Source organism: Mauremys mutica, chromosome 3, assembly GCF_020497125.1.
Source record: "Mauremys mutica isolate MM-2020 ecotype Southern chromosome 3, ASM2049712v1, whole genome shotgun sequence".
NCBI lineage: Eukaryota > Metazoa > Chordata > Testudines > Geoemydidae > Mauremys > Mauremys mutica.
In genome coordinates, this window is record NC_059074.1 from 132,269,869 (window position 1) to 132,285,349 (window position 15,481).

The following is a 15,481-nucleotide window of genomic DNA, read 5'->3' on the forward strand; positions in this document are numbered from 1 at the left end:
GTTTAAAATCCAGTTTGCTTTTTGCTATCTGTACTACTCTGTTTACTTTCTGCATTTCTCTCAGCTAGGAAATAATATTAGTGAAATTAGATATCCTTTTTTAATAGGCAATTTCACTTTCAGGTTCTCAGTGCAGCCATGTAAACAGAGTACTGAAGGGGAGTATTTATTTGTTTTAAAATTAACTGTTCCCATTAGAAGTTACAAAAAATCCTGAAAACATTTTAATTAGTCTTAAATGTTGAGAAAATATTTTGCAACAATCTAAATATTGATCCACATTTGATTTGATATTGTTTCTTTAAAACAACATTATGTATTATGGGTACAGTGGTAGTGGTAACACAGTTAAGGTTATGTTAGAGTTTCAATTTGACAGTGGAAAGAATGAAGAATATCTGGTCTGAGTTTTAATAAAATAAAAAATGGATAATAATCCTTGAATAATTACAGATCTTTAGTTGTATGATTCAAAGTTCCACAGCTTAGTATACATTTTCCAGAAAAATGGGGGAGGAGAGAGGGAGGGGTTTTAAATATTTTTCCTGGGAAGCATCTCACTTTTCTTTGTACTCCTCTTGAAAGAAAATCGAAAACACTCTAGGATCTGCGACCTGTCACTTAACCACATTGCTACTCCTCATGTCCTGATTACTAGAATATCAGTAATGCACTGGTGGTGTTTCTCTATAGAGCATTTTATATGTTTTTAGCCTTAACAGAAAATGTGTGTGTCAAGTTGAACCCACTGAATTGTAATGTGCCAAAGCCAGGTTATTGCCACTTCCCAGAATGATAAAATAAATGAGAGAATGAAAGGAAAGAGAGGAAAAACCTTAACAGTGACCTCAGCAATGTTAAGGCAAATAACTTCCCAAATGCATGGAATGTGTGAAGGGCATGTGATTTTAAAGTTTTATTTCAGTTCTTCCATGAGGGGGAAAAAAAAAAAAAAAAAGGTAAAGCAACCTTGTTGATGATCTTCCAGACTAAGCACCAACAACTATATAGCTGTAGAGATTTTTGTTCCTCCACAGGATTTTGCTGCCATCATGTGGCAATGGTGCCCTCACGGACTCATATTACAGTCAAAAGATCCATTTCCCCTCTATGTTAAAAATGCAAGAATAGATGCTGCAGCAGCTGAAAATCTAGAAGAGATTGTAAATGGATATATGGTAATATGTTACAAATCCTTTTCCTCTTGTTTACAGAATGGATGGCAGAAAGATAGCCACAGAATTGTGTTGCATTTGTAAAGGGCGGTTCACCATTTGGTTTAGGAAAATCCATGACTTACAAGTAAGTCTAGAATTCAAAGCAGCATGGAATTATAACTTTTAACCACAAAAAAATAAATTAATGCTTAAACTTTCCTATAGAATTACATTTAAAAAGGACCCTGGAAGAACAAATCTATCTGAAATCAACAAATCCCAAAACTGGGTGCATTTGGGTCTCTGAGTTTTCTCCTCTAATCCCCAAAGATCCCATTGTATTTTTATTGCATAGAGTTCAAAATCTGTGCAGTGGAGCAAATGCATTACATTTGTCAAAGGGCAACATGAGTTTTTCACTAATAGTAAGAATCAGCAGCTTGTTACTATAGCTAGAGGCTGTCTCTGTCATTTGAGTCACCTTGTTGAGCGGAAAAAATAGCTGTTTTAGTGATATGGCATCTTTCAGTGCTGAACAACTTGCAAACAGTGTATGTTACTATTTCAACACAAGTTTGAAGTGCAAAGGTACATTTATAAGGTGTTTGGGGAATTTGCCAGAGGTAAAAACTATAAAGTATTAATGCACTTATCCAGAAGATGTGTGTTGCTGCTAAGGTGTTTAGATAGATGCTTTCGTACAGTACAAAGCACTCAGCAGCTACTTTATTTATGGAAGTGAATGTGAATCAAATGAGACCCAGGCCGGAAACACTTGCATTTTACAGCCTTTAAAAGCTATGTTGGAAGGATATTTTAAATTAACTTTTTTCTTAGTAGTTGTTAGAAACACTATTTTTGCTGCAATTAGTTCTTTTTAGCCTAGGGTCCCAACTGCTGCTGAAGAAAGAGCTGACTGTGAAAGCAAACAGACAAAACCAATTAAACCAGAGATTAACAGAGTTCTCTTTCTGTTGGAATGAATTTCACATTATAAGCTATCACAAGGCCCATTGGCAGCCTAGGTTTAGCGGCAGGGCTTCATCTAACAGCGTGAGCAGAGTTCCTTGCTTTCTTAATTTGAAATCAAGAATTGAATAAACTTGCACATTTTTCTGTTTATGTCTACCATGGTCTTAAAATGATTACCCAAAGGTCACTTAGGGAGAAAGGATGGCCTTGGGGTGAAGACACTGGACATGGATTCAAGGGAGCTGAGTTGAGTTCACAGCTCTGCCTCATACTTTGGGCAAGTCACTTACCTTCTCCAGGCTCCAATTCTCAATCTTCAGCTTGTACACTGTACCCCTTTCTCTGACCCTTTATCAATTTAGATTGTAAGCTCCTCTGGGCAGGGACTGTCTCTTCCTGTGTTTGTACAGTGCCTAGCACAATGGGCACTGTTGAAGCTGCTAGCTGCTATTGTAATACAAATAATGATAAAGAACTATAAAAAAAAATGTCCGCCACTTAAGCTTATATTTGAACCAATGAATCAAACACTTTTGGACCAAAGAAGGTTGCATAATGATTAGCAACCATTTTTGAAGAACAAACCATTCTAAACAGATATCAGCTCGGTACCAATCAATATCAATGCATGTGTGTCATGAATCTGTCCTGCATGGATTCTGTTCCATTTGCAAGAGTTTACATACTTCAGAAAGGAGACAGGCTAAAGAATACAAGTTCACATCTCCCAAAGAAGAGTATTTGCTAACTGAACCTCTTACCTGAAGCTAAAGGACAAAATGCTTCTCTGCTATAAATGGATGCAACTATAGATGATTTTGGTAGGAATCGCACCACTTCAAACAAAGATGTTCCAAAGCCCATAGGTAATATCAATTGTTTGGGCACACCTATACTTGGGTCTAAAAATCAGTAAGTTAGCCTCTGAAACACTACAAGCAAAAACTGCACTTCTGAGAATGATGCTGACTTGTAATTTTTGGGCATATGACCTTGCATTGGCACTCATTTCAGGAGATGTTGACAAATTACCCATTCCCACAGATCAAAGAGCAGTAGGCATTGTGGGGGTACGGTGACCAGATGTCCCGATTTATAGGGACAGTCCTGATATTTGGGGCTTTTCCTTATACAGGCACCTATTACCCACCACACCCTGTCCCGATTATTCACACTTGCTATCTGGTCACCCTATGTGGGGCTGGGGCAGAATACCATAGTATTTCATCACTAAGTGACATCTAATCAAATACTGTGTGAAAAACTGCAACATATCTTTTGCCAATACATCAGTCACTTAGGGTATGTCTATACTGCAATTAAACCTGTGGCCAGCCCATGCCAGCTGACTCGGGCTAAGGGGCTCAGGCTCAGGGCCTGTTTAATTGCAGTATAGACATTTGGGCTTGGGCTGGAGCCTGAGGGCTGGAGCCTGAGGTCTGGGACCCTGTGAGGGGGGGTGGGCCTCAGAACCTGGGCTCCAGCCCGAGCCCAAACATTTACACTGCTGTTTTATAGCCCTGCAGCCCAAGCCCAAGTCAGCTGTCCCAGGCAAGCCATGGCCATGCCACGGATCTTTTACGGCAGTGCAGACATGCCAGAAGATGTGAACACATTTAGGGTAAGATGTTGTGATACAAAAAATCACTGTCTCATCATCACCACCAAAATCTATGGTAGAAAGCAGCCAAATTTCACAGTGCAAACATAGCTGTGGTGCTAATAGATCTGTGAGCTGCTTCAAGCCCTTTAAAAATGCCATGGGGAGTTTGGATAGCTTATCCAGTAGTTTGGGAATATATACAAGTACTAAAACTTTCACTAAAGATTTACCAAAAGCAGCAAAATAATTTTAAATGGCAAAGCAAACTGTGAGGGAAACCTGACGATAGATGTATATGTTTCATAGATTATTCTGTGATTGCAGACAAGTATTCTGTGTGTTCACATTTAGATATTGGATTTTATGTTCAAGATTTCTCCGAATACCATTATTTTAATATTAAAACTTGTAATTTTACACTAGCACTTAAATTAGCAATATATTTTTCAGCATTAGCAGAAAAACCTAGACACACTATGAAAATACTCAACTTGGTTTTACATTAGTAATCTCAAGTTTATTTCAATTCACCTTTTTTTGTCTTTCTAAACATGATGAAGTATTGAGAAGGGATGTGAACAGGCTTTGGAAGTCCATTACTTAATTCTAAAATGAACATCTCCCCAGTAGGCCAGAGACAAACAAAGGGTAATCAAATATTCAATTTCTCTAGACTATAGGTTCAGACAGTGTGTCACATTGCTACTTGTAACTTGAAAAAAGTGCAGTAGTTTGCAGTAACTGAATTCAGTTTTTGATTGATGTGAAACCAGGAGGTATAATGTGTCCACATAGTAGTTAATCAATCTCTTGTGTTCTTAGTCATTTAAAAAGACAGAATCCTTAGAAGACAATATTTCAGACACACATTCTGGAATGTCGTGTTACTAGAAGGTAATAAATATTGACATTTTTATTTTTACATTAGAAGGCCAAGCTCTTAATAAGAATCCTAATGTGTAAATAGAACACGGTTCAGACAAGCAATTAAATATGTTTCGGGGATATATTAGCTTGGTGCTGCAAGAATACAGATCAGTTTACTACTGTATAATTCAGTAACTGACATTGAGCTAAACCTTCTGGCCCAATTCACTCTACTGCAGGGGATAGAACTCACTATTGATGCAAAAATAGTTATGGATACAATTATTATATTTATTATTGTAATTGTAGATTGTTAAGAGCTTGGTTTCACCTTTACTGAATTTTATGAGATATTTACAATTATTTTTATACATATATGCTTGAGAACAGGATAGCTGATGTGCTTATTAAAACTAGTTATTTAATTACATAAAATATACATGATAATTAAGGAAATTCCATGTGTGACAAAGTTCCTCCTCTACCTTGGTGGGTCCTGCGCTTATTGGCAGATTTGCTCACCTCAGTGATCTTCCCCACAGTCTGGATCAACTCCTCCTCCTGTGTCTGATCAGGAGTTGGGAGGTTTGGGGGAAAACCCGGGCCCGCCCTCTACTCCGGATTCCAGCCCAGGGCCCTGTGGATTGCAACTGTCTATAGTGCCTCTTGTAACAGCTGCATGACAGCTACAACTCCCTGGGCTACTTCCCCATGGCCTCCTCCAAAAACCTTCTTTATCCTCACCACAGGATCTTCCTCCTGGTGTCTGATAACGCTTGTACTCCTTAGTCCTCCAGCAGCACACCTTCTCACTCTCAGCTCCTTGTGCCTCTTGCGCCCAGCTCCTCACACGCACTTCCTCTCCTCTGGCTCCTCCCTCCCTGACAGGAGTGAGCTCCTTTTTAAACCCAGGTGCCCTGATTAGCCTGCCTTGATTGGCTGCAGGTGTTCTAATCAGCCTGTCTGCCTTAATTGGTTCTAGCAGGTTCCTGATTACTCTAGTGCAGCCCCTGCTCTGGTCACTCAGGGAACAGAAAACTACTCATCTAGTGACCAGTATATTTGCCCTCTACCAGACTCCTGTACCCCACTGGCCTGGGTCTGTCACACATGTAAATATCTGTTTTCTGTCAACCACTGACAGGTACCAAAAATGTCAAAGAAAACACCACCTCCTTAGTCATAAAACCATATTTATTACCTTGTTTTCACTGAATGTGGAATGCAGCTTTATAACTTTTATTTTGCTTTAATGTTCTATATTATTTTATTTTATATTATGTTTCTGAACATTATGTAATTGTTAGTTATTCTGATTTATTCCTTGTATAGAATATTTGACAGAAGTCTTCAACTGTAAATGTACTACAACTGGTATGTGGTAAATCAAGGAACCATTCAGTCAAAAGGCAAACAACCAAAAAGAACAGGAGTACTTGTGGCACCTTAAAGACTAACAAATTTATTGTAGCATGAGCTTTCGTGAGCTACAGCTCACTTCTTCGGATGTGTGTTCCATTCTATGCATCCGAAGAAGTGAGCTGTAGCTCACGAAAGCTCATGCTTTAAATTTGTTAGTCTTTAAGGTGCCACAAGTACTCCTGTTCTTTTTGCGGATACAGACTACCACAGCTGCTACTCTGAAACCAAAAAGAGTGTCTTCTCAAACAACCAGATACCTCCCCCACGTACAAAACACCAGTTTGATACAGAAATGAGCTTTATTTAAAAAAACCTTTTAGAATATTTATGTTTTGGAAAGAAATATGGTTGTGTAAAAAGAATGTGAGGATACTCTTCAATCAGAATGTTTTAAAGATGAGTGATGCTTAGAATATGTCATTAGAGTGGGCCTCTTTATCTCTCCTCTTTGCAAGAAGAAAAACTTTTCATTTTAAGCCCACACAAAGAATTCTAGAAATATCCTTACTGAAATTGATTTCTTTTATAAACACTCTAAAGTCTTCAAATTTTCAGAACATTTATGCTTGGAAGTGTTTGCAGAAGAAACAACTCATGTTTTCTCTTAACAGTGAAAACCTTTGTTGTCCCTCAAATGCTAAAGATAGGATAAGCTTCCTTTGAGATGTTTATTTCCAAATATTTTGCATCTAAATGCAAGCCCTAACTATATTAACTGCCTGATACCATTGTGATATGAACAGTTAGATGTTTTATGGACCAATATGTAAACCTACTAACTTCTTATAACTGGTTACTAACATTAGCAGCCATGAGTATAAAACATGTATCTAAGTGGGGAATTAATCAGTTATCTGGCAATGTTTAAGGAACTCCTTTTCAAACTCAGGAAAACAGGAAGAACCAGTCCAAGGGTTGTTAAGAAGGAAGGATAATACATTATTTAAGTTTAAAGACTCTCTTTATGAATCATTTAAATTTAAAAACACTATTTAAAAAAAAAACCGCAAGATTTTGATATAGAAAATAGGAGTGTTTGGACCAAACTTTAAACAGAATTTTTATTCCTATTAAACCCTGATGGAACTAATGGGATATCTCAGAACAAACTGAACAACAGAAAGAATTAAAACTCCAGCTTTAAAAATGTTAGGCAAATTTCCTGCACCAAAGACAAAAGCAATAAAACCATAAAATTGAAGAATGACAACCCTGTGGCATACACATTAGCAGATTGAATATTCATGAGCTGAAGATCCTACCAGGCCATATCATGAAAGTGTTGAGCCAATGCAGGGTGACAGCGGCTGATATTTGAATCCAGCCAAGCCCCTGAAGGTGTTTTCCACCTTCAGAGAGTGTGGGGAGAAAAGAGTACAAATTCCTTCAGACTGAGACATGCTCTCACATACTCTTTACACATTATTAATGCACTCTTATGCTCTCAGCTCAGCCTGCTCATCTCACCTCTACCAGCAAGTAAGCAGCAGAGGCAAGACAGATATGAACAACAACAAAAAAGAACACAGCATCAAGAAGAAGCAACCTTCAAATCCAGTACTGCTTCTGTGAGACGATGACATCATCAAGATTTCAGCATCATTGATGCTACCCTGGGACAACAGTAACAGGCTTTAAGAATGTAATTATAAAATGACACTGATCATAATCACAGAAAATTCCCAGACAACGCACTGTAAATTATGAAATAGAACTAAAAGCTATTCTCATACGTGACACTCTTCTTTTGCATGCTTTATAAATCTGTTTTTGAAAGGACCACACAAAGGAAGAAATCTAGCACTGCTTATAACCAACCAGCAAGCACAGAACACTCTAAAGCAGTGGTCCCCAACCTTTTTGTGGCCAGTAGCACATTCATGTTTTCAGAAGAGTGTGGCGGGCGCCAACAATTTTTCAAGGCTTAATTTTGTATATGTACATTAAATAATATATTAAAAAATCATATTTAATATGACATAATATATGAATCCAGAGAGAAGCTGGCGAGAAGCCACGAGGACAGAGAACACCAGTGCCCGCAGCCCCGGAGTACTCTGTTCCCAGCAGGCGCGGGGCCCCGGCTTCTCTCCCCTGCTCGGCACTAGGTGGGCCCCGCGCCTGCTGGGGACCAAGAACACTGGCGCCTGCAGCCCCAGAGTTCTCTGTGCCTGGCAGGCATGGGGCTGCGGCTTCTCTCCAGCTTAAGCCGTAGCCCCGCGCCTGCCAGGGACCGAGAACACCGGCGACCGCAGCCTGCAGCCTGGGAGTTCTCTGTCCCCGGCAGGCGCAGGGCCGTGGCTTCTCTTCCCTGCTAGGCACTAGGCAGGCACACATAAATGCCCCGGCGGGCGCCATGGCACCCACGGGCACCATGTTGGGGACCACTGCTCTAAAGGCTTTATCTGGAATCCAATTTGTGGTCGTGGGGTAACTTGTGTTAACCAGCATGACTGTAAGATGAGCCCTAGAGTAAAGAAGTGTCTTGGAATAAATGGTTGTGGAGTGTCTAGATTAGCATTCACAATTGTGGTAATTAACCAATCAAAGTAACAAGTTATAACAGGACCACAAAGCCAAAAATAGCAGTATTGGTGCAGTATTCTAGAGGAGGAAGTAGAAGGAAACATAGGTTATTGGGAATCATAGAATAGAATATCAGGGTTGGAAGGGACTTCAGGAGGTCATCTAGTCCAAACCCCTGCTCAAAGCAGGACCAATCCCCAACTAAATCATCCCAGCCAGGGCTTTGTCAAGCCTGACCTTAAAAACCTCTAAGGAAGGAGATTCCACCACCTCCCTAGATAACCCATTCCAGTGCTTCACCACCCTCCTAGTAAAAAAGTTTTTCTTAATATCCAACCTAAACCTCCCCCACTGCAACTTGAGACCATTACTCCTTGTTCTATCATCTGCTACCACTAAGAACAGTCTAGATCCATCCTCTTTGGAACCCCCTTTCAGGTAGTTGAAAGCAGATATCAAATCCCCGTCATTCTTCTCTTCTGCAGACTAAATAATCCCAGTTCCCTCAGCCTCTCCTCATAAGTCATGTGCTCCAGCCTCCTAATCATTTTTCAGAGTGGGAGCCATGCATCCGACGAAGTGGGTATTCACCCACGAAAGATCATGCTCCCAAACGTCTGTTAGTCTATAAGGTGCCACAAGACTCTTTGCTGCTTTTACTAATCATTTTTGTTCCCCTCCGCTGGACTCTTTCCAATTTTTCAACATCCTTCTTGTAGTGTGGTGCCCAAAACTGGACACATTACTCCAGATGAGGCCTCCCCAATGCCAAATAGAGGGAAATAATCACGTCCCTCGATCTGCTGGCAATGCTCCTACCTATACATCCCAAAATGCTATTAGCCTTCTTGGCAACAAGGGCACACTGTTGGCTCATATCCAACTTCTCGTCCACTGTAATCCCTAGGTCCTTTTCTGCAGAACTGCTGCCTAGCCACTCGGTCCCTAGTCTGTAGCAGTACATGGGATTCTTCCATCCTAAGTGCAGGACTCTGCACTTGTCCTTGTTGAACCTCATCAGATTACTTTTGGCCCAATCCTCCAATTTATCTAGGTCCCTCTGTATCCTATCCCTACTCTCCAGCGTATCTATCACTCCTCCCAGTTTAGTGTCATCTGCAAACTTGCTGAGGGTGCAATCCACGCCATTCTCCAGATCGTTAATGAAGATATTGAACAAAACTGGCCCCAGGACCAACCCTTGGGGCACTCTGCTTGATACCGGCTGCCAACTAGAAATAGAGCCATTGATCACTACCCGTTGAGCCCAATGTTCTAGCCACCTTTCTATCCACCTTATAGTCCATTCATCCAGCCCATACTACTTTAACTTGCCGGCAAGAATACTGTGGGAGACCATATCAAAAGCTTTGCTAAAGTCAAAGAATAACACATCCACTGTTTCCCCTCATCCACAGAGCCCGTTATCTCATCATAAAAGCCAATTAGGTTAGTCAGGCATGACTTGTCCTTGGTGAATCCATGCTGACTGTTCCTGATCACTTTCCTCTCCTCTAAGTGCTTCAGAATTGATTCCTTGAGGACCAGCTCCATGATTTTTCCAGGGACTGAGATGAGGCTTACTTGCCTGCAGTTCCCTGGATCTTCCTTATTCCCTTTTTAAAAGATGGGCACTACATTAGCCCTTTTCCTGTCATCCAGGACCTCCCCCAATCACCATTAGTTTTCAAAGGTAATGGCCAATGGCTCTGCAATCACATCAGCCAACTCCTTTACCACCCTTGGATGCTGTGCATCCAGCCCCATGGGCTTGTGCTCATCCAGCTTTTCTAAATAGTCCTGAACCACTTCTTTCTTCACAGAGGGCTGGTCACCTCCTCCACATACTGTGCTGCCCAGTGCAATAATCTGGGAGACGACCTTGTTCGTAAGATAGAGGCAAAAAAAGAATTCAGAACATTAGCTTTTTCCACATCCTATGTCACTACGTTGCCTCCCTCATTCAGTAAGGGGCCCACACTTTCCTTGACCACCTTCTTGTTGCTAACATACCTGAAGAAACCCTTCTTGTTACTCTTAATATCCCTTGCTAGCTGCAACTCCAAGTGTGATTTGACCTTCCTGATTTCACTCCTGCATGCCTGAGCAATATTTTTATTCTTCTCTCTGGTCATCTGTCCAATCTTCCACTTCTTGTAAGTTTCTTTTTTGTGTTTAAGATCAGGAAGGATTTCACTGTTAAGCCAAGCTGGTTGCCTGCCATATTTACTATTCTTTCTACACATTGGGATGGTTTGTTCCTGCAACCTCAATAAGTATTCTTTAAAATACAGCCAGCTCTCCTGGACTCCTTTCCCCTTCATGTTATTCTCTCAGGGGATCCTGCCCATCAGTTCCCTGAGGGAATCAAAGTCTGCTTTTCTGAAGTCCAGGGTCCGTATTCTACTGCTCTCCTTTCTTCCTTGTGTCAGGATCCTGAACTCAACCATCTCATGGTCGCTGCCTCCCAGGTTCCCATCCACTTTTGCTTCCCCTACTAATTCTTCCCTGTTTATAAGCGGCAGGTCAAGAAGAGCTCTGCCCCTAGTTGGTTCTTCCAGCATTTGCACCAGGAAATTGTCCCCTACAATTTCCAAAAACTTCCTGGGTTGTCTGTGCACTGCTGTATTGCTCTCCCAACAGATATCAGGGTGATTGAAGTCCCCCATGAGAACCAGGGCCTGTAATCCAGTAACTTCTGTTAGTTGCCTGAAGAAAGCCTCATCCACCTGGTCTGGTGGTCTATAGCAGACTCCCACCACGACATCACTCCTGTTGCTCACACTTCTATACTTAATCCAGAGACTCTCAGGTTTTTCTGCAGTTTCATACTGGAGCTCTGAGCAGTCATACTGGGAGATGTGGGAGTCCACATCTCTTGTGCATGCCAGAATAGTTCTCTGCTGGGATTCATCTACCCCAGCACCTGGAGGTCTCTTTTGATGTAGGTAGGATCAGTGGATTCACAACTACACAGGCTCAACAGCCCAACCCCTCCCTTTTAATGCAGACTTCAATAGCCACAGACTACGATAGCTCTAAAGCTGTAGGAGCAGTCCCAGAATGGATACACTGCTATACTGCAGACTGGGGATAAAGAAGAGTTAAAAGTCCCTTGACTACAGAAGTCCTAGAGTATAGTATGCTCTCAACTCAAGCTCCAGCTATTTGGCCTCAGGTTCTCTCTCTTTATTTTCAATGAGCTTTCCATTAGTCCACAGAAGAAAACTTTGGGACAGTTGAAAGTAAAAGGGCATTTGCAGGGCTAGTGGGCTCCCTCACCATCCCATGAAAAACAATGCCATGCCCAAGTAACTTTCAGGTCCTTCCCTCTGGGCACAGTTTATCAACTCAAATACAAATCTTAAGCAAAACATCAAAACAAAGCATGGGCTACAGTTTCCAGAGGCTTTCTCCCCTTGCCTCTGTCAGTGCTGAGAAGAGGACATGCCTTCCCTTCAATCCTTCCTGCTTCAGGGCCTACTGCAGGCACCCATGTCCCTCCTGCAGCTCTCTCAGCTCTTTATAGAAAACACCTGACATCCTCCCAGCTGAGTCTGAAAAGGGCTGCTGGTACCAGGACCTTAAAGGGACAGACCATCCTGTTACAGCATTCCACTAAGCTATCACCGTTCCTAGCACGGCAACACAGGCATCTTTGCAAAGTCTCCTCTGAATGCCCAATGTCACATTCATTTTAAAAACAAGTTTTAAAACAATAGTTATGCCTCATGACCAATGAGCCTTCTCCCCCAGCCTGGTCCTGAAGTTCTCCGGGTGCTGTTCAACATGACATAGAAAAACACCTTTGTGAACTTTTATACAAAAATCCAAAAACATGGAGCATAACAGACAAAGGGATGGGAGAACACTAGGAAGTGGAAGTAATCAACATGGGTCATTCTAAAACCAATTTGAGAAAAAAACCCCAAACATTGTTTAGGTCCTGTTCTGAAGTGGCATGATGGCCATTATGTATTTCAGACAGTTAGGAGGGTTCATATCCTAGAGCCTGCAAAAGCATGCTCACTTGCTGAGATCCATAAAAGGCCAGTAGGCAAGGCCAAATAAGCAATAGGACAATAAGCTGAAAGTTTAGACCTACCCCAATATGTTTTAATTACAGCCCCAAAGACAGCTCTAAATATAAAGTAGCTATTACTGGCTGATAAGAAAAACAAACCATAGCGGGTATTTTCCTTTTCCTTATAGATATCCTTACAACATGGTCATTTCCCCTCCCCCCCTTTTACATAAAATTAAAAAAAAAATCTGCATGCCTTGACATCTCTAAAACAGATTAGCACATTTCTTACTCATCACATGTCTCTTTCACAGCTATAATCGGATTTGTAGCCTCCAGCACTGAAAAGTCTAACATGTTTAAAAATAAGAATTTACTTACTGAGCATCAGAAATACAATCATAATTTGATGTCTGATATCGAGTATTTCCTTCCTTCTGACTGCCAGCCTTTAAATAGCAGGATCTAATTTCCCCTTTAAAAACATAAAAGTATCAGTTAAGTGATGTAAATTATTTGTTTACACCTACAATTTAGTAGCAATCTGGTTTTCTCAGTCAAAAAGAAAAGTATCTGTAAACCAAATGTTCTAACTGCTTCTTTATATTTGTGATTGGCAGTGTGGACGTGTTTTAAAACATCATAGAACAAATACATGTTAAAATAAACACTGGAAAACTGGAGACAAAGCCACACAAATACAGATATTAAGGGCAAAATTCTGTTCCTTGTTGTAAGAGCAGAGTAAGAGAGCTCTGTGCAAATGAAGAAATGGACTCTTGCCCCAATCTAACCATAGGGGGGCGTGATCTGACAGTACCTTAAATACTGTGTAGCCGTTCATAGGTGAGCAAGGTAACTGTAAAACATTACCAGAAGTATAAGAGTGGAGCATTCTGATTTGTTCATGTTTGCAGAAGTGTAGATGACAGGTACATAGCAGTGGAGAATCAGGCGAAAGGTGGGTAGCCATGGTCTACTACATCCCCATTGCCTACCTAACATACTTATATGTTATGGGCAGTGATCCTCCAGTGAATAAGCATACTACTCCTCTGGCCTGTCCACAGCTGCCCTCCCACAAACATGCAGAACGAGGGTCCACAGCATGCAAGAGGCTGCAGTGGTGCTACACAGGAGTGAGAGGGGAGAAAGGACAGGATCCCAGGAGCCATGAAACCCAGCTTCATGGGAGCTTCTTTTCTGCTTTTTGGAAGGGCGATTTGATGTGGGCCTAAGTGACTTGTGGATCTGCTACTACAGAAATGCACTTGGCCAGTAACCCACAAGGCAGATGGCATTGGAACACAACAGCCACTAGAACTATTTCAGCCCAAAGCCTAGAGTAGCTGTGGAGTGGCCCTGCTGCTCGGTGTGGCCTGTTGTCCCCAGGGAGTTCCCTGCACCAAAGTCAGGTACTGATGGGGAAAGGAGTCCATTTGTTCAATATCCTGGAGAGGGTAGCAGACCACCATTCTGAATGAAGGCAGCCCCAATATGATGGGAGATGGCTGCCATCTAAACCATCACCTATTCACACTCAGCTTGAAGATCTGACAGCAAAGGATGGGAACCTTTTGGCCAAGCACATAGACGTAATTCCCTACTCAGACAAGAAATTCTATCAGATCTTCAGCATCCACAAAAAACACACTAGAAACCTGTCTTTTAAGCTATCATCAGAAAAATACACTCAGCTCCACAGTGAATGTCAGACAAATACAGGTCTGAGATAAACTTCTGAGTTTTCTTTAGAAATCTCTCCTCATGGTTTAATAGTTACAGCTGCATAAACTTACCATGCTCATCTATGAACACATGCATCGCGTCCACGGATATTTCATCTTTCATTGAAGCCTCAGGTCCACTTATAACTTGCAAGACAGAACTATCTTGCTGGGAAGTTACCCGGTAGATTATCTGCCGTTGCCTGTTGCCCTGGTAACTTGACACAAAAATGTTTCAAAACTACTATGAGGAACTTTTTTCTTGTTCTCAATAAAACAGAGAGAGAGGGGGGTTAATTAAAAATTTACGTCAATTCTACTCAATAACACAGAACAGCTCGCATCATCATGCTTTTGAAGTACAAAAAATATAAAGTAACTGCCCTTACTGTGCTGTAAATTGGGCAGGCTCTGGTAGCACTGGACTAGCACTAGCCCAATCTTGACTTTGTACATCTGATCTTTCCTGTTTAGAAACATGCTTGTAGTGCTTTTCTGTTTCCAGCATTTCTTCTTTTCTCTCTGTTGTGTGGCTATCTGAAAGATACGTGAATAAAGAAGGGAGACGTTCTACACAGATCACCGTAAAGAGTTCTGTTCATTCACTTCAGAACAAGAGCATTTTTAAGGGAAAGTTGTCCAAAGACGCAGTGCTCAACTGGCCTCCATTGGTGAAAAACAAATTAGTTGGGGTAAATAAGGTAAACTGCTAAGAGGAGAATTACTGGGTTCTTCTTTTGGCACAAGTTACCCTGCGTTGTGCTTCTATGTAGGCTGAACCTCCCTGAACTCTTAACTTCCAGACCATTATGTGTAAGAAATTTTTTTAAAGGGCCCATTTTTTGAAAATATGGCAGAAGTGTCAAAAGTATTTAGAAAATCAAATTTTTACTCCTTAGTCAAACAGTCCCATTTGAAAATAAATCTGTGCATTCCCTGTTTAACTAGTGATTTAAATGGCACTTTAAGCACAAAATCTCACCCTAGTTTAACTATGCAGCTGATACAGTGTTCCATAATCTCATAACTATACTCCAACAGGGGACAGGAGGCTGCAGAAGCCTAATTAAATCCATTTCCCTAGGGAATTATGGTTGTTCATGGATTAAGAATAACTGATAGCCAACAAAAAGGTTATATTAATCTAATTGGTCTCACACTGCCTAATGCTGACTTGAGGGCT

General features: G+C 41.2%; 1 protein-coding gene across 4 annotated transcripts in view; it reads right to left on the minus strand.

Moving 5' to 3' along the window:
- PCNX2 (pecanex 2) overlaps positions 1-15,481 on the minus strand; it is a 245,881-nt gene that overhangs the window by 202,317 nt on the left and 28,083 nt on the right. For all 4 annotated transcript variants that reach the window (XM_045009100.1, XM_045009098.1, XM_045009101.1 and 1 more), the window contains 3 exons: positions 14,688-14,835; positions 14,371-14,516; positions 12,953-13,046 (listed from right to left, as the gene is read on the minus strand). In XM_045009100.1, the coding sequence (XP_044865035.1) occupies positions 12,953-13,046; positions 14,371-14,516; positions 14,688-14,835 (388 nt within the window). The remainder of the gene's footprint in view (positions 1-12,952; positions 13,047-14,370; positions 14,517-14,687; positions 14,836-15,481) is intronic.